The sequence below is a fragment of the Rousettus aegyptiacus genome, unplaced genomic scaffold (assembly GCF_014176215.1).
Source record: "Rousettus aegyptiacus isolate mRouAeg1 unplaced genomic scaffold, mRouAeg1.p scaffold_m13_p_2, whole genome shotgun sequence".
NCBI lineage: Eukaryota > Metazoa > Chordata > Mammalia > Chiroptera > Pteropodidae > Rousettus > Rousettus aegyptiacus.
This window is the reverse complement of record NW_023416295.1, coordinates 7,073,408-7,099,675: the sequence shown is the minus strand read 5'-3', so window position 1 is coordinate 7,099,675 and position 26,268 is coordinate 7,073,408. Positions and strand designations below refer to the sequence as shown.

The following is a 26,268-nucleotide window of genomic DNA, read 5'->3' as shown; positions in this document are numbered from 1 at the left end:
CATCACCCCAGAACCAAGTATCCCTGATCCTTATCGTCACCCCAGAAACTGCAACAAGCTGTGAAAATGAAAATGGAACCAAGTCTGTCTGCAGGGAGTCCCCACAAAGCTCCCGAGGGCGACCATTTTCATCAACAAATACTCAAGACCCTCTTTCCCGAAATTCCAACCCTGCAGACCACCTCATTAAAATTGTTTTTTAATCGAGCCTTCAAAATCCTTTCATTTTTCTTCATTTTAACTCAATTAAAATTATATAATCGGCTCTAAGAAGGTTGCTTATCTTTTCCTCCTTTTGGTTTGTATTTCATATTCCCCCGAATAAAGTGTTTGTTACAAAAGCAAACTCTCTGTGTTCATCCCCATCATCTCGACATGTTGGCTCACCAGAAAAAGCAGTTGTCCATTCTTCTAAAAGTAAAGCCATGGACTCTTCCTTTCTCACTTCTTCCTAAGAGCTTCATTTCCCAGACTCTGCTCTCAGAATTCCCACCAGAAGATTCCTACACGATCCTCCCCCACCCATGCTTTGCTTCTGGCAGCATTAGGTATGACATCTGCCATGTCATTAGCCACTTTGGCTGGCACTCAGGGAAATAGAGAAACCATCATGGAAAACTCTGAGCTCCATAACCAGAAATTTCAGGTAATATAAATGGAATATTATTCACTTTTCAGTGGGATTTCGTTCTCAGACCACTGAAAAGTGAATAATATTCTAATCAGAATATATTTTTGCACGTTACATAAAAATTCTAACAAATCCTTAACAATTACTATCACCTAGAACGCAAACTACAGTGCTCCGTACCAGGAAAATCAGCAAGGAGGGTCTGGGGATTGGTACATCACTCCTTTAACTAGCTGACTGCTAAAAAATATACGAACATACTTTCCAGTCTAGAAATCACTTTTACATACATGGTTTCATTCCACATTCAGAAGGACTCTGTCGCTAGACTCATTTTACTCTACGGGGAAACCGAAGCTCAGAGTTTAGAGTAAGTTGCCCACGGTCATACAGAGCGTAACTAGCGGGGCTGAAACTTACTGAAAATTTCCTGATTGTTAGTTCTCCCCCATTCCCATTATAGCAGGCTCACTTAGGACAGGAGAATATTTAAGTCATTTTTACCAGACATCCCCCTATAGTCTGATTTTAGTTTGATTATTAGTTGCCTTTGATGTTTTGTTTATTTTGTTTTGCAGACAAAAGTATGAAGTGGACTTCTCCAGTTGACCCTAAACAAGTAAGTCATTTGTTTTCTTTTCTGTAGGAATAAAATCAAAATTTGCATACAACAACAATCCCTGATTCCTTTCCAGCTAGTTGGAGTTGAAAGAGCCACAAGACCTCGCCCATGGCAATTCCAAACACAATCCTTTACATTCAAGGGATTATTGGTTATCTTTCAGATTCATATCAGCCAGGGCACCAGTGGTCAACACAGCCTAGCAGGAGGAAAATGTGCTTCAAACTACGGAGCTGTCGGATCACAGAGGAACAGGACTCGGGGAATTATGCAACTAAATACAATCTGCATCCACAGAACACTTAAAAAAATAAATATGCTAAAGGAAATAACTGAACACCGTACAATATCCTCACAAGGTCCATTACAGAGTTCCCGAATTTCACTGAACAGAAACACATACACACATAATTGTGTGTTGAGCCCACTGCTCACATCCCAGTCTCACAATAAACAAGGCGGGAGTCACTTCCTCTATTTATGTTGTGCCGCGGGCTCACACACCCATTTATTATCTGTGGGACTGAATGCACCGCAAACCTTAGTGGCAATAAATAGCTCCAAAGGAAGAACCGTCTGCTGAACAAGTGAAAACATGAGTGGATTCCAAAAAAGTACAAAGATTTACTAAACAAAACTCAGCAGGCAGAAGGAGCACTTTTAAAAAAAAAAAAAAAAAACTGCTCCAAACCCTTCAACTGAAGTAAAATGTTTTTGACAACTGGAAATAGTTAAAATTTCCTATTTTCTGGTTATTCCAAGTGTTTACCTCTGCATATCCGGTCTCCAGCGGGGTCTGTCAGGACAAGAACTTCCCCAGGGAAAGTCAATTCTCAAAATCTTTTCAGACCAGTTTAGCCATTTGCAAAATGGAGAAGGTTTGCAGCGACCCAGGCCCCAGGCGACAGGAAGATACTTTCCGTGCTCATAACACAGATACGGGACCCACCACCTCAAGGACAGAAACAGAATCCTTATCGCAATAAGAGAAAGTCTCCTCCGGGAAAACAGATAGAAGAAAAGGAAGGAAAAAAAAAAAAAAGTGTTTTAAAGGCCAGAGAATTTCTATAGCTAATGAGCTGAATACAAAGCTCAGAAAGGAACAGAACTTAAATAGTGATGATTTTGAGAAAGGAAAGTCTATTGTTTAGGATTAGCTTCTGTCGCCAGTGAAAGAAAAGGCAAAGTAATAGTGGTTTAAAGAAGACAGACATTGATTTTTTTTCTCACATAAACAGAGTCCAGCGAAGCTGCCCAGGGCTAGCGCGGCACCTTCCTGCATCGTGTCCTGACCGCCTATCTCCCTGTCCCCATCGTCCTTAGCACAGGGCTCCCCCGAGATGGGCTAGGAGGACCTCTCGACCTTCGGCCATTACCTTCACATTCCCACCAGGACAGAGGAGGAAGGGACAGAGGAGCTGGGCTTCTCCCTTTAAGATCCCATTGGCTACAACCATCTCACTACACGGCCAAAACTAGCTGCAAGGAAACCTAAAAATGCTAAAACGTGAACCAACGATCGGCATTCGCAGTTGGGTAAAGATCGATATTCCACGGCTAAGAGACTTCAAGGCTCTCGCGTCCATGCAGCCATGAAACAGAGATTTCAGGTCTGCCTGCTTTTTCCAGGCACTGGGCTCTGTGCTAGGAGCGTGACAAGGGACAAAATAGAACGGTCTGTGACTTCAGTGACCACTGCTTGCCAAAACCACTAGAAAAGACATTTGTGAACATTTTATTTTGAAATAACTTCAACTTTACCAAAATATAGCAAGAATAGTCACACCCTTTACCAGAACTACCAACCATCGACACACAAACGCATTTGCTTTTGTAATATATTCTTGCTCTCATTTCATTCACTTTCTCCCTTCTTCCCTTCTCCTTCCCCCTTCTTTTCTACCTCCTGTCTCTTTCCATCTCTCCCTTCCGCCCTCCATCTTGCTCTCTTTCCTTCCCCTTTCTCATTTCCTCTCTCCTTCCCTCAAATGCATTTAAGAAAACAAATGCCATTCCCCCTTCATGCCCCAAAACTTCAATATATATCTCCTAAGAACTAGAAGATTTTTACATAAGCATAGTAAAATTACGTCACCTACCATCTCAAGGAAGTCTTATTTTATAGCAATCATTTTCCTGGTCTAGTATCCAATTCTAGATCGTGCACTGCATTTGACTGTCATGCCTGAAAGAGTAACTTGGCCTTTCTTCATCTTTCTTGGTGTTGATATTTTTTAAAGAGCATGAGCCAGTTATTTTGAAGACTATGTGCTCTTGGGACAGGAATACTTTGCAACTGGTCCTTCTCAGGGTACCACATCAGGAGGCACATGATAATGGTTTGCCCCATTCTGGGCGATGCTAACATTTTATTATTTATTTAAAGTAACGTCCGCTTGATTTCGCCACTGAAAAGTTGCTGTTTTCCCTTTTTCAGTTGATACTTTTGGGGAAGATACTATAAGGTGATGTAAATATCCTATTCTACATTAAACATCCATCCACTATTTTTAATATTCATTAATGATCCTTGCCTAGACCAATTCTTATTATGATGGTCGTAAAATGGTGATTTTCTAACTCCGTCATTCTTGCCTTATTTGTCAGATGCATTGTAGAACAAGGAAGAGTTTTCCTTCCTCCTATTTATTTTTTTATATCAGTTTATAACAGTATGGCCTCACAGATTCTTATTTTATCTAATGGGCTAATATCTAATGGGATATTAATTTTGAGACATAGCGTGTGCCATATTTGGCTAATGGAAGCCAAGCTGGCTTCTCTGTCCTTTTAAAGCAATTTTTTTTATAACTCCCTTGTTTTATAGCACAAATAATGTGGTTAGCAAGCCTGGAGCCCTCCCAGTTTCTCGATGATGCCCAACTGGAGTTCAGTTGATCTTACATAAAGAAAAGCAATCTAAAAATTCCTCCTATCTAAAACTCCACCATAATCAATTACAGAAAGAAAAAAAAAACAGAAGCAACTCTAAACAAGACACATTTCGTATTTTATATTTTAATTACTTATACTTTATAATTATATTTACAGTATACTTTATAGTATACTTTATAATAGCTATGATTGTTGACCTCATTTGCATTCCTGATATTAAATATAACAAAGATAATATCCCTACTTAAACAGGCAATAATTTAGGTACAAGATAGATACGAATGTCAAGGAGATCCAGGACATGTTCCAAAAAGCTTAACATGAATGCAAGAATTGTGTGCGTCTCCATTAACAGCTGGCTCTAAACACAAGAATCTCTCTCTCTCTCTCTCTCAATCTCACAATACAAAAGTCAACCTCTACTCAGCATCCTCACTGATTTCCAAAGGTATGCATGCTTACTACCTCTCACGTTTTCTCTCACAGAAATTAAGAGAGATGGCAAAGAAACTAGAAAATATCATTAGTTTACTGAAGCACTATATAAATAAATATATTTATTGGGCTTGTACCATGTTCCCAGCTTTAGATTCCAAATAGTATGCCAGGTGCAATGGGACATACAATGAGGAATAAAGACCCAGCCCCCATTTTCTGGGGCTTAAAGACTTTCATGAGATGGAAGCCCACAAATAATTCTAATAAACAGAAAAACTGAAATGAGCTAAGTAATACAATTATAACATAAGAACAAACTATAGACAATCAGAAGAAAGGGGTGATTGACTGCAACTGGAGATCAGGAAAGGAAGAAGAAAGGCATTTTCATCTGCTATGGCAGGAATATGGCCCCTGGGCAGGGCGTACGGGGGATTATGAAGAATATTTCAAACAAAGGAAACAAACATTGAAACACAAAAGTATAGAAAATAGTCCGGGGTGCATGCAAAGAGAGAGATGAAGATGGTATATGGCTTTGAACCCAAGCACCAAAGCAACCTTTAGCATCTGATAAGATCACTTCTTTATAAACACTGGCCACAAAGGGGAGGAAAGACAGGTTCTTCCTAATCACCAACATTTTAATTCATTGGCTTTATTCCATACAATCTTCTCACATCCAATGTGCAAAAGACTGCAGAAAGAAGGAGGAGAAAAAAAAAAAGAGAGATATAAACTAAGGAACATTTTCCCAAATAAGAAATTTGCCAAATAACATCTGTACAAACAAACAGAAAAATTCCAAACTTCTGAACCCTCAGATGCAATTTTTATTTTAACTACAAAGTCTCCTTTTTTCAGTACTCTTGGCAATTCTCAACACTTGCCGTTGGACGAAATGCTTTTATTGAGAGATGGGCTAGAGGACCCTCTGATACCATATCAGACCAGCATCGACTGATTGCTCCTGTCAGAGGACTGTCAATTTCAACAGGATTGTGCCAAACCACGAGGGGGAAAGCACAAAGGTCCCAAGGCAAATAAAGTAAATCACAGAATCTGGGGTTACATAACCACATCGTCTACTTCTGCCATTATTGTAAATTTAGCACCTGTGATGGAGATGATGCGATGTCCACTATTTTTCCCTTTGGCTTTACTAAGAGAAATCTGACTCAGTTTGGGGTGAAAATGGACCCAGTTAAAATATTTACTCTCTCAAGCAATATGTGTCCATGCGGTATAGTCCTTGTGCCTGGGTTGTTTGAATCCTCCTGGGTAGGACTTGAGAGAAAGCTTTCATGTTCTTAATAAAAAAAAGGACAGATTATCTTTTGCCATTCACAGCGTCTTCGGATGAAAGTCTCGTCCATGGTAACAGTCCCTTTATATTTATTTAACTCGTGAAAACCTTCTTGAGCTGGTAGACTTCTTATAACCACTTCTTTGAACGCACCTTATAATTTCATTGGGCTCCTCACCCAAACAAGTAAAGCCTGTGAGAAAGGGATCTGAGGAGAAGAACTTGGACCAATCTCAACCAAAGTCAGTGTATTTTTACCCCCCTATAATCAGCATTAATCAAATCTATAGTGCCCAACGCTTTCAAGTATCACGATCCCCTTTAAATCCAAAATGCTGCTGATTCACATGCAGTACTCCCTCGCTAATTGAAAATATGCACAAAGTCCAAAAACGACTATGAATCAATAAAATGAATTTAAATAAGTAGTTAATAAAACACACAAGGGTGTGCCTCACTGGCAGCAGTGAGACAAGGGCGAGATGGCTTTGGCTATGTTCCTGGAGACATGATGATTGTTTAGACTTGGATGCTGGTCGTGGGGATGATACACAGAGGTCGGCTTCAAGGATTTGAAAAGTAGTTGATACATTTGCAAGGTATATGTTTCTGGTCTATAAGAAACGTACGTTTAATGCACATAGGGTTCACAAACGTCTCGATATAATTCCACAACCCTCTTGAGTTCCAAGATCTATAGTCGAGAATTATTAATCCATAATAAGAGCATCTCAGTTGGGTCTATTCCACTACCAGCACACTACCCAGAACCCCAAGGAAGTGAGTCGTAACTGAACTATGAGTTTGCCTTCTGCTTTGGCCAACTTTAATGTAGTTTTAAATTTCTGATGCAGGCTTCTGCTCCTATTTATGCTGTGAAGCTTTAAAAAAAAACATGTTAACACTTATGAAATTGTTATGCTACATAAAAATTCTCCTGAGCCTGAGATGCCCATAGAAATGCAAGACAGGAAAAATAATTTCCTCTATCGCACATTTTTTATTTACCAGTAGGCATTAATAGCTTCGAATCAAAGTTAAATGTCTCACTTAGATGAGCCAATGATGGAAATAAAAAAGATAAATAGCATTCGGTCCTTACCATACTGAAAACAGGCATCTGATAAGTTCCAAGATAGGCTTTTTAAAGTCTATTTTACAAGAAATCAACAATATATCAATTTCTTCCAGTCCTTGGATTAAAATGAATCCATTTGTTCTCTCACCTACAACCCAAGAAATGAGTTTTGATGATCATCTAATGTAAAGATAAATGCCCTCTTGACCATAAGCCAAAAAAGAAAAGAAAAGAATTTTTTTAAGCCCCAAAAAAAGCAATGGTTTTGAAGCAAGAGCCAAATTTGTCTTTGTCCAATTCAGCTGTGACTTCCAGCCCACGAAGAGTCACAGCCGCCGAAAAGGAAGATGAGAAAAAAGAGAGGTGGTGATCGCCCCTTGGGAAAGCTGCAAAAAAATATCTAAAAGACTCAGCACTTTGCAAGAGAGTTCAAAGAAATTCAAGAATGGAAGGAACTTCACTCCCATTCATTGTTAGGAAAGAAGGAGGAGAAAAGCAAAAAGGAAAGAGGGTCGAAGGAAAAGGGGGGTGGGGAAAGAGAAAACACAGGCATTGCCCCAAATCACCGAGGAAGCCCACCGTAAGCATGGAGTTGCGATCCTTGCAACTTAAGTTTTATTTTCAAAAGACTCCCTCCAAGTGCTCATTGAATGCTTGCCCTGCACCTAAGTACCCTGCCGGCACACGTCCCTGCCTCTTCAGAGCACACACATGTCTCACGGGTCAGCCTCTGTTCAACAAGGGCATTAAATTACATTATGAAGAAAAACGTCAGCTCTCTGGGCCAAGGAGTGAAGCACTCAGCATTGAGTCTGCGCTATTTACCATTAACACAGCCGAGAGAAGGAAATACCAATTAGCAGGTTTTCAGACTCTGTTTTCTTCATTCCCTAGACTGCCTTACTTCCAGAAAACCATTGAACTGCATCATTCAGACGGCTGTCAACATCCTAAAACAGATATTGGCTGTCCTCGACACGTGAATATTTAAATAAAATTTCAATTTCCCCTAGAGGATTCCCCCAGGGGGAATACTAATTTGAATTTTCTTTGGTTGTACAACACGGTCCCAAATTTGCAAAGCTATTCATTTTCTACAAAGCATCAAGCTCCTGGGGAAAAGACAAGGGGTGGGGTGTGAGAGGGGGAGGGAGATGCCCAAGCTAACCCTGGATCCAGAGAGCTTTGTTTCGAAGATTTCCGCCTCGTATTAAATCAAAGTGGCAAAGCAGGTCTTGAAGACGAACTGGAGAAACTACATTCTCTACCCAGAAGGTCAGGACTGCCAAAGCTGGAGCATTTAACTTTCTGGGCTAAAGAACCCACATTGTCCTAGAGTGAACTTAAGGAGCCATTCACATTTTTAACCAACAACTACAAATGTTTCTCAAGAACTGAGGCTCAGACAGCCTGAGACTGTCCTTTCGGCTCTTTTAACCAAAACAGCTGTTTGCATCCCTGACACCATTTCTACCCCAGACTCGGAGACAAGAGGGATTCATTTTATAATGTGTACCAAAATGACTTTATTTATCTTGGATGCAGTAAAAGCATCATTACTTAAAATGACACTCTTGCTTTTTCAGTACAGAAATTTGGCAGGAAGGTGAGCGTAACATCCAAGTTATAAAAACCTTAAGATTTATAGCAAATGCCAAAGCCGGGCTACACCCTTATAAACAAGGAAGACAAAAAAAAAAAATCTTTCTCCAATGATGAGCCAGAACATGGAAGCTGTGGGCCAGGACTATAGGATAACTAAAATTGTTTTTGATCAGTGGGGCTTACTAATGTACGTGTATGTGCATAAAAAAATTCCAAGGGAAAAAAAATGTTTGCATTCTTTCTTCTTGCACACTTAAGCACGTACCCTTTGTACAAGGAAAGTAGACCCATGAAAGGGGACAAGGATGCTGGGGGGGGGGTTCCGATTATCTTGGAGATCCTTCAAGCACGATTCCCTCACTTCTCGCCACACACGCTCTGCTCCACACGTCACATCTTGTAAAACAGAATCTGAAGACTGAACAGCAGTGGGTTCACGGAAAATTCTACCTGCAAATCCATCAGAGTTTGTGGTCACAAGCAACTGACACCAACCCTGGCTCAGTCGAGCAGAAAAAAATAAATTGTTGCAGTGACATTGGATTGAAAGGAGGGCAGAATGACAGCTCGGAAAGGACGGAGATCAAGCTGCTCCTGGGGTCCACATAGCAGGACCGAGGAGTTGCTTCGGACCGTGACGGGCAAAACTATCAGTCCGGGCTACTTTCAGCCTTATTGTCACCCTGCTCAGGATTCCAACTTCTGGAAAAATATATGATTAATCTAGGCATTTGGGGCACGCATCGACCCCATAGCTACAGGAGGGTACAATGAATGGCAGTCCCCCACCTTAAAACAAAATAAAGTGCCCCCACTGGACAGGGGAAAGAGTAGTCTCCAAAAGTGAAATCAGGGTGCTGTGACCAGAAGACAGGGAACGAAGCTGGGCAAGAAAAAAACACAGATGTCCACTCTACTCCTACATAAACACGCTTAGCATTCCTACGGAATTGTTTATTTTTTCAGCTTCTGGGGGCAGCTTTGGCAAAAACTACAACTAATGCTGTTGCCCAATAGCCTGTGTTATGATGTCCCTTATAAAGGACCACGTGATAATTCCCAGGGTCATCACATTAGGAAAAAGTCTGAGGCTCCAGATAAGCTACTATACCTTCTTCTACTAGCAAAGAAGAACTGAATAACTCATCATGTTTCTATTTTTATTTAGGCTGCTAGGAAGCTCAGAGCTAAAAACTTCAGTTTCAGGCTCAGTTACAGCAGCTATCCTTAGTCTAGGTTTTTTTTCAGGTAAGATTGAATCCCTCCCTTCATGATATGACTGGTATTTGAGGGGTTTTATTTCAATCTTGTTTTAATGTTTCAGTAGTATTTCTATCTTTTATGGAAAGTACTTCGAAAGCATTTGAATTGTTTTCCTTACCAACCAAAAGCCAACTTCTCAGAGCTATGTAAGGATCTAATGTATAATTATATTTTCTGAGCTTTTAGATTGGCCAGGTCCTTGTATTCTGCAGCCAGCGTCATCTCTCCGTTTTTGCTCCTGCAGAGTAACTTTGTGTGCTGGAAACTATCTCAGATGAATTTCTGATTTTAAGAGGCACTATAAGAAAGATAGGTTAGACTAGATTAGGGTAAATAGGAGGATAAAAAGATAGATGAACAGTAGACAGACCTAACAGCAGGTCTGATTGCAGGGTGCAATAATTTTTAGAGCTGTTATCAATAAAGTTGATAAACTTTTACAGGAAGGGGGCGGTCAAACACACGAGTGATAGACAACTTTCTCAGACCTATAATTTAAACAGCCTAACGGAGGGATCATGCAAAGCCGGGGAGCCAGGAAGTGAACCAAGCAGATTGGCTGAGGATGGGAGGTCTAATTCCGTGGTTTATAGCTCAAGCCACTTTCTGGCTAATTCCATGCACATTATCCCAAAACTCTGCAGGAAAAGGGCAGGGTTAAGTAGAATGGTGTCCTACCTGGGAAGGTAAGTGAGCGCAGCAGCAAGTCTGTTCCCAAGATGATCAGGAAGCATCTGCAAAGTACTTTGAGTGCTTTTGTTTGTTTGTTTGTTTGTTTGTTTGTTTTTTGTGTTTTTATTTTTGGGGGTGGAAAGGGTACTCTTAAATATAAGTGTTGTCACCATGACGAATGTCTTTCAATTTGGGTTTCCTGAAATAGCATTTGAATGGTTCTTTGCAGGCTGATCATCTGTGAGGAAAATGTTGAATTCCATTAAATTAAAAACTGCTCCCCATCCTCTAAATTCCCCCGTTTTTTTTTTTTTTTTTTTTTTTTTGGAAGCCATCTGTCCCAATGTTTGGCAGTAAAAATGCCCCAAATGAGCCAATACCATAACAATGAGAAATTTCAGTTGCCTGGCATGAGATATGCAGGAAACAGATCTGCATTTAGAGAAAAGTTGGTGAAGCCTCCTGCTTCTGCCTGGAAGCCCTCCCAGATGCTCAAGATCAGAAAGCAGGATGAGAAATGACGCTCGCGGTTCCCGTGCACCTATCCGCCCAGGAGAGAAGGGGGGATGGCATCTCCCCGCTCCAGCCCCACAAACTCCAACACACAGCTCCTCAAAAACAGAGAAGAAAGGAGAGAAACTGGGCCCCAGGCAGCTGAAGTCAAGTGACCAGACTATACCTGGAGGGCAGTGAATGGTGCTGAACAAATGAACTTAGTCACACAATTATTTGTCACTCTGGCCTTTAAGAGTCAGGAGACCGAGGATCCAGCGCTCTATGAACTTGAGATTCGGTTCTCCCATCAGGCAAAGGAAGGAGCTGAACTAGAGCGAGGTCACGGATTCCAGTTCCCTCTGTCGTGTGAATTAGCCAGAGGTGCTGGGACAAGCTGGAGGCCACAGCCCGTCAGAATGGAGCAGCGCTGGTCAGTGGCCGCTACGGGCGAATCCAGGCCCACAGTGCTTTGACCCTCCCATCTTTTCAGAGAATCAGAAAGTCTAAAGTTTCTTATAAATTCCTCTAATTTTTCAATCCCGGAGACTAATTTGTAAAGATTTTTATATACACCGAAGGGGCCAAAAGAAACATTTTTGTAAGCGAGAGCCAAGCCTCAGACCCACGGTTTGTCAACTTAAAGGAGAGTGAGTTCTGTGTTGAAGCGCCTTGGACTGGGTTGGGGAGGGGGGGGAGCAGACTGGGATCATCCTCCGCTGTCACGTGGAAATTCACGAGGCGCTGGCATCTTAAGGCTGGGAGCCGTCCTGCGGGAAACCGGACTCCCTTTGCTTCACCCAGTGCTCTCCAAACCTGTTTGAAGACTGACTCACACGAGCAGCTGGCTGAGCACGCGCTCCATGGAACACACTTTGGGAAACACCAAAGTTCTCTTACCCGCCTGGCTCCGTAAGGCCCTGCTGCTACTCCTAGTCTACCCTTGGATCTGAACTAGGGGGAGAAATCAGTATTCACTGCTTCCCAATAATGTGCCTAATACCATGCTTAGCTCTTTGTATTCCGTATCTCAATTAACAGTCAGGAGCTAAATGTTATTATTCCCACTTTAAAGTTGAGAAAACCCAGACCAGAGGCCTGAGGCAATCCCCAGGAAGTGGAACAGCCAGGATTTGAACCCATCGGTACCTGACTATAGACCCCATGGTGTCCCCGTAACCCATGTGGGCCACAGGGAGCCTGACATCCGGCCTAAAGAAATATTCTCTCATCGCCTCCTTTTCCCCCTAACCTGCCCATCCCCGTGGTTTTGGAGATCCTTTATTCTTCCCCTCAAAGTTTCCAGACTCTTCATCTGAAAAGCACTGTTTCCTAAGAGACCAGATGATCCACCATGGCACCGGGAACCACTGGGCGGGCTGCGAGCATCTAACGACGTTGCTCGAAGGAGCAGTGAATGCATCAGAGCCGACGACGGCTCCGGACGCGTGACAGACAGCTAACGTCTGCGGGGCCTGTACACGTGCCGCAGACGGTGCCGGGTGCCTGCGTGACCCGCCCCACCCTTCCACGTCTTCCTCGCCTTTTGTCTGCACAGCCTTCCACCCCTCAACGCCCCGACGTCCCCTCTTTCTGACTTTCTTGCCATCCGCAGTCCCTCACCTCAACTATTTCATTTCTTTCCTCCACCTCCAAAGCACATACCGTTAGAAACAGAAGTCTAGACTCTGACCTGCCATATTTAGGGGTGACCACGTACCCTGGTTTGCCAGGGGACTCCTGGTTTATGCCGCCATTCTGGTTCATTTTTAACGGTGCCCCCGTCGCCTCAACTGACCTCAGCTTGGACGCTATGCCACGCGATCTCTGTATATACTAATTGAACAAAGTCTTATACCCTGTGCCCTTTACTTTAAGAGTTTGAGTTAAATACCTCAAGTTTTCCCCCTTGAGAGGAAAAACGTTTTTAAACTAAATCAAAGTTATTTTCGTGAATGAGTCTCAGTAGCTCTTTATTAAGGTTCAACGGCCATTGATAAAGTTGGTGCATCCTATCTAAATATTTTAAGTTGCCATATTCTTGAGCAAAAAGACTTGTTCCATACGAAATGCAGCCCCTATATCTGCTAGGCCTGTGACATCCACACACTGGAATTAAATCCCACACGTGGTTTCGTGTGGTAAATTCCGCATTTTCTATCGTGGGAGGAGGAATGGCCAGAGGTGGTTCAGACCACAATCCCAGAAATTCTCCTTCTCAACAGCAAAATCTCCCGAGTCTGCCAGCCACATGGGCCAGAGGTAGGTGCTGGGAAAGGGGACATTCGGATCGGGGAAGAATCAACTAGGCGGTGGCTTTCCACGCACTGGTCTGTATTTCTTTTCTTGGTCAAGCAGTTTCACTAAGAGCCTCAGGCAAGCTGAGATCGATGAAAAGTGTCATTTCAAGAACTCAGTGAAGAAATGTTCGGAAAAGGGAGATCAGAACTCTAAGAAAAATAGAGAGTCGATTATTTACATTCTGGATTAGAATTTTAACTTCCAGTGAACAAGAAAATGAAAGCTACGGAGAATTCAGAGATGGGAGAGTAGACACCATGCAATGTTCGGTTTCCTCAGTACCTAGCACTGTGCCTGGCGTACAATGACTGCGTCACACACATGTTAACAGTTTTATGCAGATATAGTTGACATACCACAATTTGAGAGTTTGACTTACGCATCAGTTCATAAAACCATCGCCATAATCACATGTTGAAGATACCCATCACCCCCAAAAGTTTCTGTAAACCCTTTTCAAATCCCTTCCTCTCATCCCAGCCTCGGACAACTATTAGTCTGTTTTCAATCATTTTCCATCCTCCCCCCCCCCACCCCCGGCAGTGAATGAGTTCTGGTCTCTCTGTCTTCTCACCAACACTTGGTTGGTATAGTCAAAGCTTTTTTAATTTTAGCTATTCTATAGTTGCGCAATGGTACCTCATTACCATTTTAATGTGTGTTTCCCTAATCAAATGATGTGGAACATCTTTTCATATGTTTACTTCCTAACCTTGTTCAAATCACCTGCTCATTTCGAAAAAAAAAAAAATCAGGTTATCTTATTATTGAGTTTTGAGAGTTCTTCATATACCCCAGGCACAAGTCCTTCGTTGTAGATACATGATTTGCAAATATTTTCTCCCAGTCTGTGTCTTATCTCTTCATTTTTTTATAAATACGTTTTAGAGAGCAAAACTTTTTAATTTTGATGAAGTCCAACTTATCTAATTTTTCTTTTATTTATTGAGTGTGTTTTTGTTATTATTCTAAAAAAAACCTTTGCTCAAACCAAAGAAACTTTTGGATGTGGTGGATCTGTTCAGTATCTGGATTGTTTGCACAGATGTATACGAAGTCACAGAATTTCAGCTGTTTTTGTCTGGAAGTTTTATGGTTTTAGGCTTTCCATGTACACCTATGATGCATTTTGAGTGAATTTTTGTACGGATGAGGTACAGCTTGAAGTTTGGGGGTTTGTTGTTGATTCTGTTGTTTTTTGTTGCTTTTCATATGAATATTCAATTATTCTAGCGTCATTTCATTGAAAAAGACTAAAATAGTAGTCATGACATGTCACATGTGTACCACCACTTGAAAAAAATTCTCACTGCCATTTTTGATGGTTAGTTCAAATAGGGAGAAATATGTAAGTGAATAGAGGATACTCAAAATAAAATTTCACGCTCAGTGTGACAGGTTGAATTGTATCACTCAAAAGTCACGTGCAGAAATCCTAACCCCCCAGGACCTCGGAATGTGACCTTTTTGGAAATAGGATGTTACAGATGAAATTAGTTAAATTAAAAGAAATAAGATCGTACTGGATTAGGATGGGCTTCTAATCCAATGTGACGGGTGTATTTATCATAAAAAGGGGAAATTGGAACACAGAGACACACACACACAGGAGAACGCCATGTGAGGACTGTCACAAGCCAGGGAATGCCGAAGATGGCTAGCAAACCACCAGAAGCCAGGAGCGAAGCACGGAAAAGACTCTCCCTCGCAGCCTCAGAAGGAACCACGCCTGCCAACTCCTCAATTTCAGACATTCAGCCTCCAGACTGGGAGACGATAAATTTCTGTTGCTTAAACCACCCAGTTTGTGACACTTTGTTTTGGCAACACTGGGAAACTAATATGCTGAGCTACCGAGAAGTTAAGTCGTGAGCAAAAGAGCCACCCATCAGTACCAGGGTCCCACAGCCCCTGCTTGGCGTCCAGGGGACATCCTCAGACTTCAAAAGTAGACGGCGGTGCCCACTCGCCCGCATTACGGGCTGCTTGTGCACCAGGCTGCCACACACACCCGAGGAAAAGCTGACAGACCCTGAGGTGAAGGCATCGGAGCTCATGGGGGGCAAAAGGGGCTTCGGCATCTGTGTGTTGAGCCTCAGACCCACAATTATGAAGAAACCGTGAGGAAAGACTCATCATGAGAGGGTGAGGACAGATCTATTCCCGAGGAAGGATGACAACTAAGAAGCCTCCTCTCTCGTGGCTGGTCTGCCTCCAGCCCTCCGCCCTCCCAGGCACACACACAGCGTCCGCTCCCTACCGAGGAGGAGACTGAACAGTGAAACAGCCTTTTAAAACAAGAGCAACTTCACGCTATGAAATGCAAACCCAAGGCCAGCCCTGCAGTGTAACCCAGGCCCCTCAGCCCCATCGGGACTGGAACCATCTGGGCCACCATGGCTCCTGCGGTGAAGAGAGGATCTGGCCCGGGACAGCACATGCTCTGACTCCTCAGGACATTTGTTTTTTGTCTTACAAGTGAGTTTGAGGAAAGGAACAGGTTCTTCATGAAAACAGTTTATTTATACCGTTACTAAGTGAAAACGGAAACAAAACAAAATATTCAAGCAGATACAAATGATAGACCAGACATACTCTGAGGCTGGCCTGGAGGCTGGTCTCAGACGAACTCTGAAGCAAGTGCATTTTCCTGGTCTAGGAAAGCGAATCCCAGAGGCCGGCTACCCCGAGACCCTGCAAGACTCAGTAGGACCACCAGAGAACCAAACCCTCTCCCTCCTTTAGGCTCCGCCTATCTGGAAAAGTGCCACTGAGATTTACCTAAGAGTGACAGGCTGTCACATCCCAGCCCAGAATTTTAATTACCAAAGTTAGCTATCTCTTGTAGCAAATTTACCGTATTTTCCAGAAGCCCCCCTCATGAGCAACACGGCTCCTGTCACACTCAGCGCTTACCACCTGGTCCTAGGACGTTGATCAGAAATAGGAGAGAGAGAGAGAGAGAGAGAATACTGTAATTATTCTCTAATGTCTGTTCTCATTTTTTCAAATCCACCATAAATAAATTCACACAGTATAGAAAGGGCACGCTACACAGACGCATTGGTTTTGTCCTGCACATGGCGGTCAAGCGTACCTACCCCTCTGGGAATAGGGAGACAGAACACAGCAAAAAGGCCGTGTGGCTTCTTCACTCGTGTATTGGCTTCCTGGGGCTGCCACAACACATTACCACAGATGGGGTGGCTTAAAACAACAGAAATGTATTCTCTCACAGCTCTGGAAACTGGAAGACCAAAATCAAGCTGCTGGCAGGCCCGTGCTCCCTCCAAGGGCTCTGGGGAAGAATGTTCGGTGATTCTTCTCACTTCTGGTGGTTGCCAGCAATCCTCGACACTCCTTGGCTTGTGGGAGCTTAAATCTATTCTCTGCCTCTATCTTCCACATGGCCTTCTGTCTCGTGTCTCCTCTGTGGTTTCAAATCTCTCCTTATAAGGTCACCGATCACTGAATTTAGGGCTCACCCTAACCCTGCATGACCGCCTCTTAACTCGATTCCATCTGCACGCACTCCATTTCCAAAGAGAGCTGCCTTTGCAGGTGACTTCGACAAATCTGGGGTAGGGCGGGGTGAGGGAATCAACTCAACCCACAACAATGAGTGGGACATGGAGACCAGGATTCAAATCTGAATTTTAGTCCCTTAGTAGCTATGTCAGTTAAGAATGCCGAAGGTGCAAGTGATAAAAGGCCCAACTAATATAATGCAGAGGCTTCAACGAGGGAACTTCAGCGGTAGCTTCCCTTATCAAAATAAGACCTCAGTTGCCAAAGATGAGGAAAGAGAGAGGAGGCCTGGGCCATCGGGCATGAGAAAGGGACCTCGGAAAGATGAGTGACCCAAGTGCCATCAGCAGGGAGTGAGGGAGCTCGCTGAGACTTTGGCAGCATCAAAATATGCCGAAGGCACAAAGCAAGTCTGTGCCTCACCGCTGGTCCCATCCCGTCCAGGTCGGGCCTGCGGGCTTGGACCTGGCACATACGCTGATGTTTTATCACTGGTTAGCAGCTAAATCGGGACCAAAACTTTTTTTTTTAAGTTAACATAAAATGATAGTAACGAATTCCACGAGATCTCTAAGGAGGTCTGTGGACAAACATCTCAATAATTTCTTCTTGCTCTACTTGAACAAAGCCTCCGTTTAGATTTGTGCCCAAGGGGGCTGAGCAGAGCACACTATAGTCATTGAGCATTTCTGGACGAGTTTTATTTGCTGACCACTAACGAGTCCCTAAACTGCTGCTATTCGAGGAGTAAAACAGCTCTGTGGAGGGAAGGAGCCTGGTCTCCAGTAGCCTTGGGGCTGTCCAGGGCTGACCCTTCCGGGATCCAATTTATAGGACTGATTCACATGGTGGATTGGAGTCAGTGCAGAGGGAAGGGGGAGGAGGGGGCGAATCTGGAACTTTGGACAAAATGCGAATGCTGCCTGACACCCCCAGATAACCCAGCAGTCCATATGAAACAGCCCCATCAGGCAACGGGTAACCAAGGGGCAGAAAGTTTTTTCCAAGGCTAGCATTTTGCAAGTCACTTGGTTGAGGTTTTGCTGACAAACTTGGAGAAAGACCCAATGATGTACGATGGAATTTTCCTTCTGGGAGACCTCAAATGCATGCTAACTCCAGGTCTCCTTCAGCGATAAGACCCAGTGCTTTGCGCTCACACAACTACGAGAGGTGAAACCAACAGCAAAATCTAGGACAAATTGGACAAGAAACCTGTGTCTCTGCACAAGCAGTTATCATTCCTACGCCACTGCTCCCGAATGCCCCAGCTTCCTCCTTCCCAGCCCACGCCGCCCCTGCCATTCTTGGTCTGGCCATGGAGTGGCTGCAGAGATGATCGGGTTTGATTACCAGTTTTCGGGGTCTCTAGTTTGAACGAACGCCAGTCTTAAATGGCACTTGGGAGTTTCGGCTTAAGAATGGCAAGGCAGCTTACTTCCCACAGTGATTCGGGCCCCCGTACGGCTTCGATGAGAAGCGTGAGCGCGGGCTCTCCGAGCCAGTGAGAGCGCCACTGTTCTGAATCTTCTTATTAACGACGACAGCCCCTGCAAGGTACAGCATCCTCTTTGTCCCATTCTTCTGGCCTACAGAGAAGCGGTTAAGAAGCCAACCTGGGGTCCAACAGCCCGGTTCGGATTCCGGCTCCGTTCATTCCTCGCTGTCCAACCCTGGCCAAATCATTTGAATTCTCCAGCCTTTGGTTTCTTTATCTCTAAAATGGGGGTAAAGGTGGTCATGGCAGGTAAATGAGCTGGATAATTCCAGTGAAATTCCCTAGCTCAGCGCCACATGCTCTAAGAAAGTCATTCTCTTTCTTGCTCTGTGTTCCTTCTGAGAGATCGGTCTGCCTGGAAACGTGTCACAGTCACCCAGGTTTTCTCTCTGCCCGATGACGCAGGTCTCTAGCTGATGTTTTACAGGGTTCTTCTGTCTCATTTCTCAAGGGGAAAAGTGGAAGTGGCGTAGTAATAGAGAAATAAATCTAGAACAATCCACACTCCAAGCCAAGGCGAGATCTACCAGGTATGACAAGGAAGAGAAGGAAAAGAAGAAACTGTGTCTTCCTAAAATATCTCCAAATATTATTTAGTTAAACACTTCAACCTTTTTTCCAGTCAAAAGCAAAAGAAAAGCTCTTTAGACTCTGGTTTTCTCCCTATACTCTCTCTCTCTATTTTCTCTTACAGAAGTGCTCAAGCATAGCCACTGGCCGGTGGAGAAGAGAAAATGGCCCCAGGCTGAGAAGCCACAACCTAGTTCTGCACCCTGGGGACATGCCGTGGGGAAAGTTGAATCTCAGGGGAGACAGGAAAACAAGTAAGTTGGAACCTTTATTGAATGCCTCATGAGAAGACGGTTACACGGAGATCCCCGATTAGAATTTGCTAGAACTTGTTTCCCATGTGTCCTTCCTGTCCCATCCACGCCAGGGGCTAAGGACGAGCTGGCCCCCTTCATTTTGAACTCAGTCTCCATCCATCCTTCCCCAGCTCTCCCCCATCCCTGACTTCCAGAAAAATGTACCTGGCAGCTCACTGAAGACATACTCAGGGACATAAAGTGTCCTGTGTCTGAGGGAGGCCGTGTGCGGGCATGGATGAGTCTGTCACTTCTAATGAATCAGCCCGGCCCACTAATTAAGGCAATCAGGAAATGCATGCAAATTTCAAAGCTCGAGGCCAAATGTAATCTCACCTCTAGATAGATAGATAGATAGATAGATAGATAGATAGATAGATAGATAGATAGCCTTTTCCTACTGAAAAGTCCCCCTTACAACTCTGTTTCAAATCTACCTCTTTAAAAATGTATAAAACTTCCCCCAAGTCCTTTTAAGAATAAAAGGTCCACTGCTCAGAGGAGAAGGTGAAAAGAATTCAAATTTATTTATTTTTAAAAATCTGGAGTGGAAATTTAAACCTGGGCACCCCTTCTGATCCTGTTGTATTTTTCACAGCAGACGCTCCCTCAGCAAGGAGGGCTCTAGTGGGACCCGCCGCAAGTTTTAACATGCAAGGGAGGAGATGAACTTGCTGCTGTTTGCGCGTCTGAATGAGAAATCCCTCCGCTCGGGGCAACAGGTCGCTTCGCCTGCATTGGATCTGGGTCAAACAGCAAAACCTCAAATCAGAAAACACCGGCATCATTTCACTTGGCAAAGAAGTGCATATGGATACAATCATCCAACGGGACCCAAAAGATGCCATCTGCTCGACTCGATTCAGTTGCAGGGTGAATGGCCACCGCGAAGTTCTGCCACACGCTCTGGGCCACAGACCCTCCGAATGGGCATCATGTAACATCAGCTCATACGATCGGCTAAGAAAAGATGTCATTCCCTTCTTCCCACCCCAATTAGTCTCTAGGTATTTGCACAATGAATCGACTCCTTAGTCCTAATAGAAATCTCTGGGAAAGCGTCCATTGAGCATTTTAATGTTTGCATTAAAAATTAATGAGGAAAAAAAAGTTAATGAGATTGTATGAGAAGGTCAGAAAGACTGGTGTGAGGAGGGCGGGGCTCACTGATTTCCCCCATCCAACATGGTTTCCATCCCCACGGCCACGGCCAAGCTGAGGTGCCCCATTCCGTGAGGACCCGGACACCCATGTTCCGATGTGGCAGTGCCTTGAGGACAAAAAAAAAAAAAAAGGAAGAAAAAAGTCCCAGACAGCAGAGACCGTGACAAAGATAACCACAAGGAATGTAAATGAAATATTATTATAAGCAGCTCACTGAACGCCTCACATTCGGCAACTCCCTCCCCCGGAGCAAAAAATAAAAGCATACAAAGCGTGTGTTTGAAAGAAGCTTCAAGCTGCCCTTTGGGAAAAGCCATGAATGTGAAATTTCCTCTCCATCCGGCTCACTTTGATAATCACAAGGCTTGAGAGGTACTTTGAAAAGAGCACAGGGCCTGTTCGCTAATTTAAACTTGGGGAGCAGGAGCTGGAGCCCACGTGGATGAGCACTTTCCAACACTGACTCGATCTGAGTCCATGATAAGCCACCCTTACCTGAGCTTTCCAAAGCTGAACCTGGGCTCTTTCAACATGACGACTCAAAATTAAATAAATGCCTTGCGAAAGTGAACTGCCCGTAAACCAGAATCTTGCCAGATGCACATGTGTACATTTCACAGAAGAGTCGGGAGGACCTTTCCAGCAAAGAGCGATCGCTACGCAGGACACAAGCTGGAGAACTTTCCTGCCAAGGGTCATGCAGGTGTCCCTGGAGGGAATAGGCCAGTAGAAATAACTTAAGAGACAAAATCCACAAACTCTGCCAAGGCACAGGTCACCAGGCCATAAGAGCCACCTTAAGGAACTCGGGCCTCACCTCTCTAAGGACTTCCAGGAGCTGCCTTCCCCCATGGATGGGGACCCTCTACTCCCCACCCAAGTCACCACCTCCCTTAGGACAGAATCCAGGCCCCAAACTGAAGGGGGAATTCAAATGCATAACCGATAACTGGTGCCTCTGCCAAACGGAACACACGTGCACCACCTTCGCCTAATCATCCAGAGCCCGATGCCGATATTCTCTGAGTAACAGAAGGATGTGGTTAGAGGCTACTCACCCAGCACCCAGTCTCCAAGGCTAAAGGTCTCTTTTCTCATTTAGTCTGTTTGAGACCCTCCCTGGTGGATTAGCCTGAGGGTTCTGTTAATGTGAACCCACTCCTCCCAAACGGAAGGCCCCGGGCTGGGGGCTTTTGCCTCTGCTAAATGCAATGCCCTATGCGGCTTAATCCAGGTTAGCTTCTCCCGGAGGCGGCATCTGATGGACAGTCTGGAGCTTTGGGTTTTCAGTGAGAAACCTCCCGAGCTAGCTAGTGCCCCTGGCCTTCAGGGTCCTCCCCGTGCAGGGCACTCAGCCTCCAACTGTGCTGTAGTCTACCACTAAAACACTTCCTCAAAGTTTACTACTGAACGCTGTGCTGTGTCCCGGAGCCTGCCGAATGTCTAACTGTGAGACTCAGTAGACGTTATCTGGGAGAGCAGCTACCCTGTCCCCTGAGAACAGAGGCAGGCAAAAGGCAGGCATTAAACCTCAAGTCCGGCGATTCCAGGGTCCCCAGGTGTCCCCTCTGAAAACGCCGCTCTTTCTCACTTTGACCCCCTACCCAAGTCCATGGCTTCGGAATTTCGATGAAAGGGATTTCAGTAGGCAACACGTGAGACACTTTGAGGGTCAACACAGTCATTCCTGCCTGAGCTTAACTTCTGATGGTCACACATCTGGGGGGCACTTAGGTTCAGGGGAGCCGAAGGGAGAGCACCGTCGAATAGGAAAAATAAAATAAGTGGCACACCGTGAGCAAGCCAAGCCAAGCTTGACATTTCCAAATTATTGGCAAATGGATGCTTTCACAAATCATTTGTTCTGTCTTTCCAGGAGACAAAAAGAAAAAAAAAAAATCTAGAGGCAAAAACCCCAAGCCCAGACCAGTAAAACTGTGTCAGTGGAATGCGATCTAAAATTTCTGGTCAGAAAGTCCAACCTTATATATTGCAACACGCACACAAGCACCCCCAAACCAAAAGTTCTGACGCCCGAAGCGACGCCGTGGTGGATTTTGTCACCCCCTAGCCCCGGCCAGGCGCCGGGCGCCGGGTTAAGCCGCCAGCATCGTGCTCCTATCTGCGCGTCTCACAGGACCGTTTTGGATAAATCTCTGCAAGTGGGCAGAGGCGCCACCTCGGCTCCTCCAGCCCGGGCACCTCCTCCTCCTCCAGGCTGGCCCCCGGTCTCCGGGGTACCCCTTACCTGCAGACGCTCTGTGGCCGGCTGCCACATCTTCCAGCCGCTGGGTTTGGCAGAGGAGACGCTAGGAGACTCAGTCGACTGCGCCTGGGGGCGAGGGGCTGCGGCCCCGCTTTACATCTGGGGGTGGTGTCGCGGGGTGAGCGTCCTGGAGCCGGCCACCGCCGCCGGGCAGGCGCGAGGGGCTGCGCGCAGGAGGAGGCGGCGCCGCGCTCGGCTGCCGGCAACTTGTGGGCACGGGCGCGCGCCGCTGTCCTGGCGCAGCTGCGAGAGGACTGCGCAGCTCCGCCCGGGCCCGAGCGCACGGCGGCGGCGGCAGCGGCCGCTCCCTCCCCCTCCCCCCACCGCCGCTGCTCCCGGACCTGCGCTCTGAGCATGCCCGGGGCGGGCGCCCTCGCCGCAGCCGGCACCCCCGCGCCGCGGGGCTCGGGGGGCGCAACAGCAGCGGCCCCTAGATCCCGGCCAGAACCCCCGCCCCGCTCCCCGCGAGAACCCTGGGTGGGATGGGGTCTGGGAGATGGAGCAGACTGGCCTGGCGGGGAAGGGCCTGGAGAGTTGAGCTTCCCAAAGAAAGACACCGTACCCCCCTCCCGCTCGCGGGGGTCCCAGGCTTCTGGCCAGCAGGGATCTCTGAGTCGCCTGTGACTTTGCCTGGCGCTTGCTGGACGGCAAACTTTCATTCATTCTGCCGACAGAGCTCACTGAGCACCTAATAGGCTCCAGTCCCAGTGCTGGGTTCTAAGGATAGAGGGGCGGAGGATGGAAGATGGGACAATGTCCCTCCTCCCCTGAGCTTCCATTCTCCTTGGGGAGACAGTCAGCAACCAAGAAAACACAGGACCAAGTGCCAGGTCAGGGGGTAATAAGCATTGGGAAGAAAATGAGTCAGGGCCGATAGCGAAGAAGAGGGGACGAGAGCTCTGGGAATGTCTGGAGGAAGACCGGAAAGATGGGCCTGGTGCAGAACGGCACGGTGGCAGAGACGGGGCGCCCGTGGACGCCTGAGGAGGACGACGCAGGGCCCCCAGTGCTTCATCCCTGTGCTCTGCCAGGCGCCGCAGGAGGCCCTGCGAACCCAGAGATAAGCCAGGGGCCACCCTGAACTCCCGGGGAGGGGGTGGGGGGAGGCTGGTGTTGCCCCACTCCCTGAAGTAACTATTTTTCTTGAAACGACCTGGCCCTTCGCATCCTCTTGACAGCTGAGCAAGATAAGTATTAATATTCCCATCTGTAGATAGGACAAACAAGGCTCGTGGCGTTTAGGTCACTGTTCAGGGCACACCGTGAGTGGCTTAGAGAGCACACGTCCCGATGTCACGCATCTGTAACTGCTCTGACCATGGAAACGCCTGGAAAAAGAGCAGCCATCTGGGGCTGGAGGTGGGGGAGAGGTGGCAGGATAGGGATGCCCAGCTGCTTCTGGGGGGGCTGGTGAAGAGTGTGGGAGAGGGGAGGGAGAACACCAGGCACGTGGGAGCCACAACCCATGAGGGGCGGGCCCTGGGCCTCCGGGCTAGGCTGGCGGGAGAAGGGTCCTGACCACACACCACGCTGGGACACCTGCATGGCCTGCGCCTTGTCAAAATTGACGCCCCACATCCAGAAGAGTCTGTCCATGATCATGCGTAGGTGGAGTAATTCCCAGAGATGGGAGCAAAGCGAACCAGAATCCAGCGCTCAGCGCCTCAGCTCCTCCCAGAAAAGCTCTCTGAGGGACACAACCCGTATCGCCCACGGCTTGGGGAGCACGAGTCACCCAGAGGGTGTCACCCAGAGGCGATTCTCACCCAGGGCTCCGGCCCCTCAACATGTTCTTCCTCGGGGCCCAGGCGGCTCCTTCCTGACCGCCCGCCCAGGCCCAGGACCCCCGGTTCCCTGGGAGCCTCTGACGATGCCACAGAAATGCTTCTGAGAGGCTGGTCTCTGTCTCCCCAGATGACCACACCTCCAGTGCTCCCAAACCCTCCTCCCCTGCCCCGGAGATCATGAGTACTCACTTTCTCAGCGCCTGCCCCAGTACCCGACACTTGCTGTAGACCCAGCAGTAAATCTCGTGTGATGAGGTGTTGGTGTGTCAGCCCTACGTGGAAATACATCTCAGATGCTTGGTCATGTGGTCTCTGTTTTGAGATATTTTTACTTTTCCAATAACTCATGCTGCACACCTCCTACACCTAGATGAGAGTAATGTACCTTCTAGGCCTCCTAGTTCTCTTTTATCAAATCCCAACGCAGGAAAAAAAAAAAAAAGATTTCATAACGAAAATCTGGAAAATCCGAATGTGCATATTAAACCTCTCAGGAAGCTAAAACAGGAATATATTCACTCGTCTTCAGACTTAAGCTTCGAAGCCTTCCTCAGTTGCAGATGCATCCGTGGAAAAGTGATTTTGTTTTAAATAGCAGTGGGATGAGATAACAGCCTAAAATCACATCACATTAGAGCGTTAAATCCTGTCTTCTCACCTCCAAGTGTAATTAATTGTTATGACTCAGTAATACAGCTTTTAGTTGGGAGTGCGGTGCTATTTAAAGAGAAAACTCCTCAGCTCTGTAGAGACTGCTTCCAGTTACCAGTCCTACTGCAAACAGATTTGGTAAAGTGTTTAAACTCAAATGACACTCCCGTTTCAATTACCTTAGTGCCACGGAAACGGGGCAGGGACAGTGGAGGTGGAGGCGCGTGGAAGGAGACGAAAGGGATGGGACTCCCTCCCACCCATCAGTTTTGCTCCCAAGCCTTCCCATTCTGGAGGAGCCTGCAATAGAGGGTGAGTGAAACAGAGACATCTACTGGTTGGAGGCGGGATGCGCATCCTGATCCCTCGCAGCTCTGTCTCGGAGCCCACCACCTCACCCTCCTGTTGAACCTGAAGGTGTGGCTCCGCAAACTAAACAGATTTGTTCTGAGCAAGGAATCATTCTTGAAATAAGCAGGAGGTTGTGGGGATGCAATGAGTAGAAATATTAGGCACATAAATATATGTGTAATTTCATCTGCTTAATCCCCCATAATCGTCGAGGCAAGTCTTAAGAAATACCATTGCAAGGTAAATGACAAAAATATACAAATAAAAAAGATCGACAAGGCCCAGATGAGTTATAAAAATAATGCTCTGTCCCAGAAAAAAATTATAACCATCCCTATAAATTTTCGTAAGCCAGATTAAATCTCGTTCATGATTCCGAGCCCTAGATGCCTAAATCAGGAGAATGGTGAATTAAAAATCTTGGCCCAACATATCAAAGAAATGTTAAATATTATGCAGTTATTAAGGAGGATAATTATGAAGTTCTGTTACAATTGAAAAGCTGCTTAGGGTGTAATTATAGATTTTTAAAAGTGGACTAAAATGCGCATAAATTGAATACATGTAAAAAACATGTATTAATCTCAATAAAAATTGATAGGGAGCTAGGCCAAAGGGGAGATGCAGGTTGAATCCTAGACTTCGAACTATCTTGCAATGGCTTTCGGCCAGCCGTTTGCTTTCAGAACCTCGGATTTTTCATCTGTAAAAAGGAGTGATAATATTACTTAATACTTGAAATTATCGGGAGGCATGAATGAGTTCACGTGTGTAATGTGCTCACCACATATAAGTATATAGAAAGCATTAGTTTACATCCTGTTCCTTTTCTCCCCCTTTTTATTATTGAAATG

The 26,268-nt window shown here is 45.7% G+C and overlaps 1 protein-coding gene across 5 annotated transcripts in view; it reads right to left on the bottom strand.

Moving 5' to 3' along the window:
* The window catches only part of PID1 (phosphotyrosine interaction domain containing 1), a 202,039-nt gene extending 177,368 nt beyond the window's left edge, over positions 1 to 24,671 (bottom strand). Inside the window, exons 1-3 of one of the 5 annotated variants that reach the window (XM_036237347.1) lie at positions 22,608 to 23,505; positions 20,855 to 21,068; positions 359 to 20,465 (exon numbers count right to left, since the gene is read on the bottom strand). In XM_036237347.1, the coding sequence (XP_036093240.1) occupies positions 20,307 to 20,465; positions 20,855 to 21,068; positions 22,608 to 23,284 (1,050 nt within the window). In that variant the 5' untranslated portion in view covers positions 23,285 to 23,505 and the 3' untranslated portion in view covers positions 359 to 20,306. Of the gene's footprint in view, positions 1 to 358; positions 20,466 to 20,854; positions 21,069 to 22,607; positions 23,506 to 24,601 lie in introns of those variants that run through there. The other 4 variants (XM_036237346.1, XM_016134619.2, XM_016134620.2 and 1 more) reach the window with 4 other exon arrangements.
* Positions 24,672 to 26,268: the final 1,597 nt, after the last annotated feature.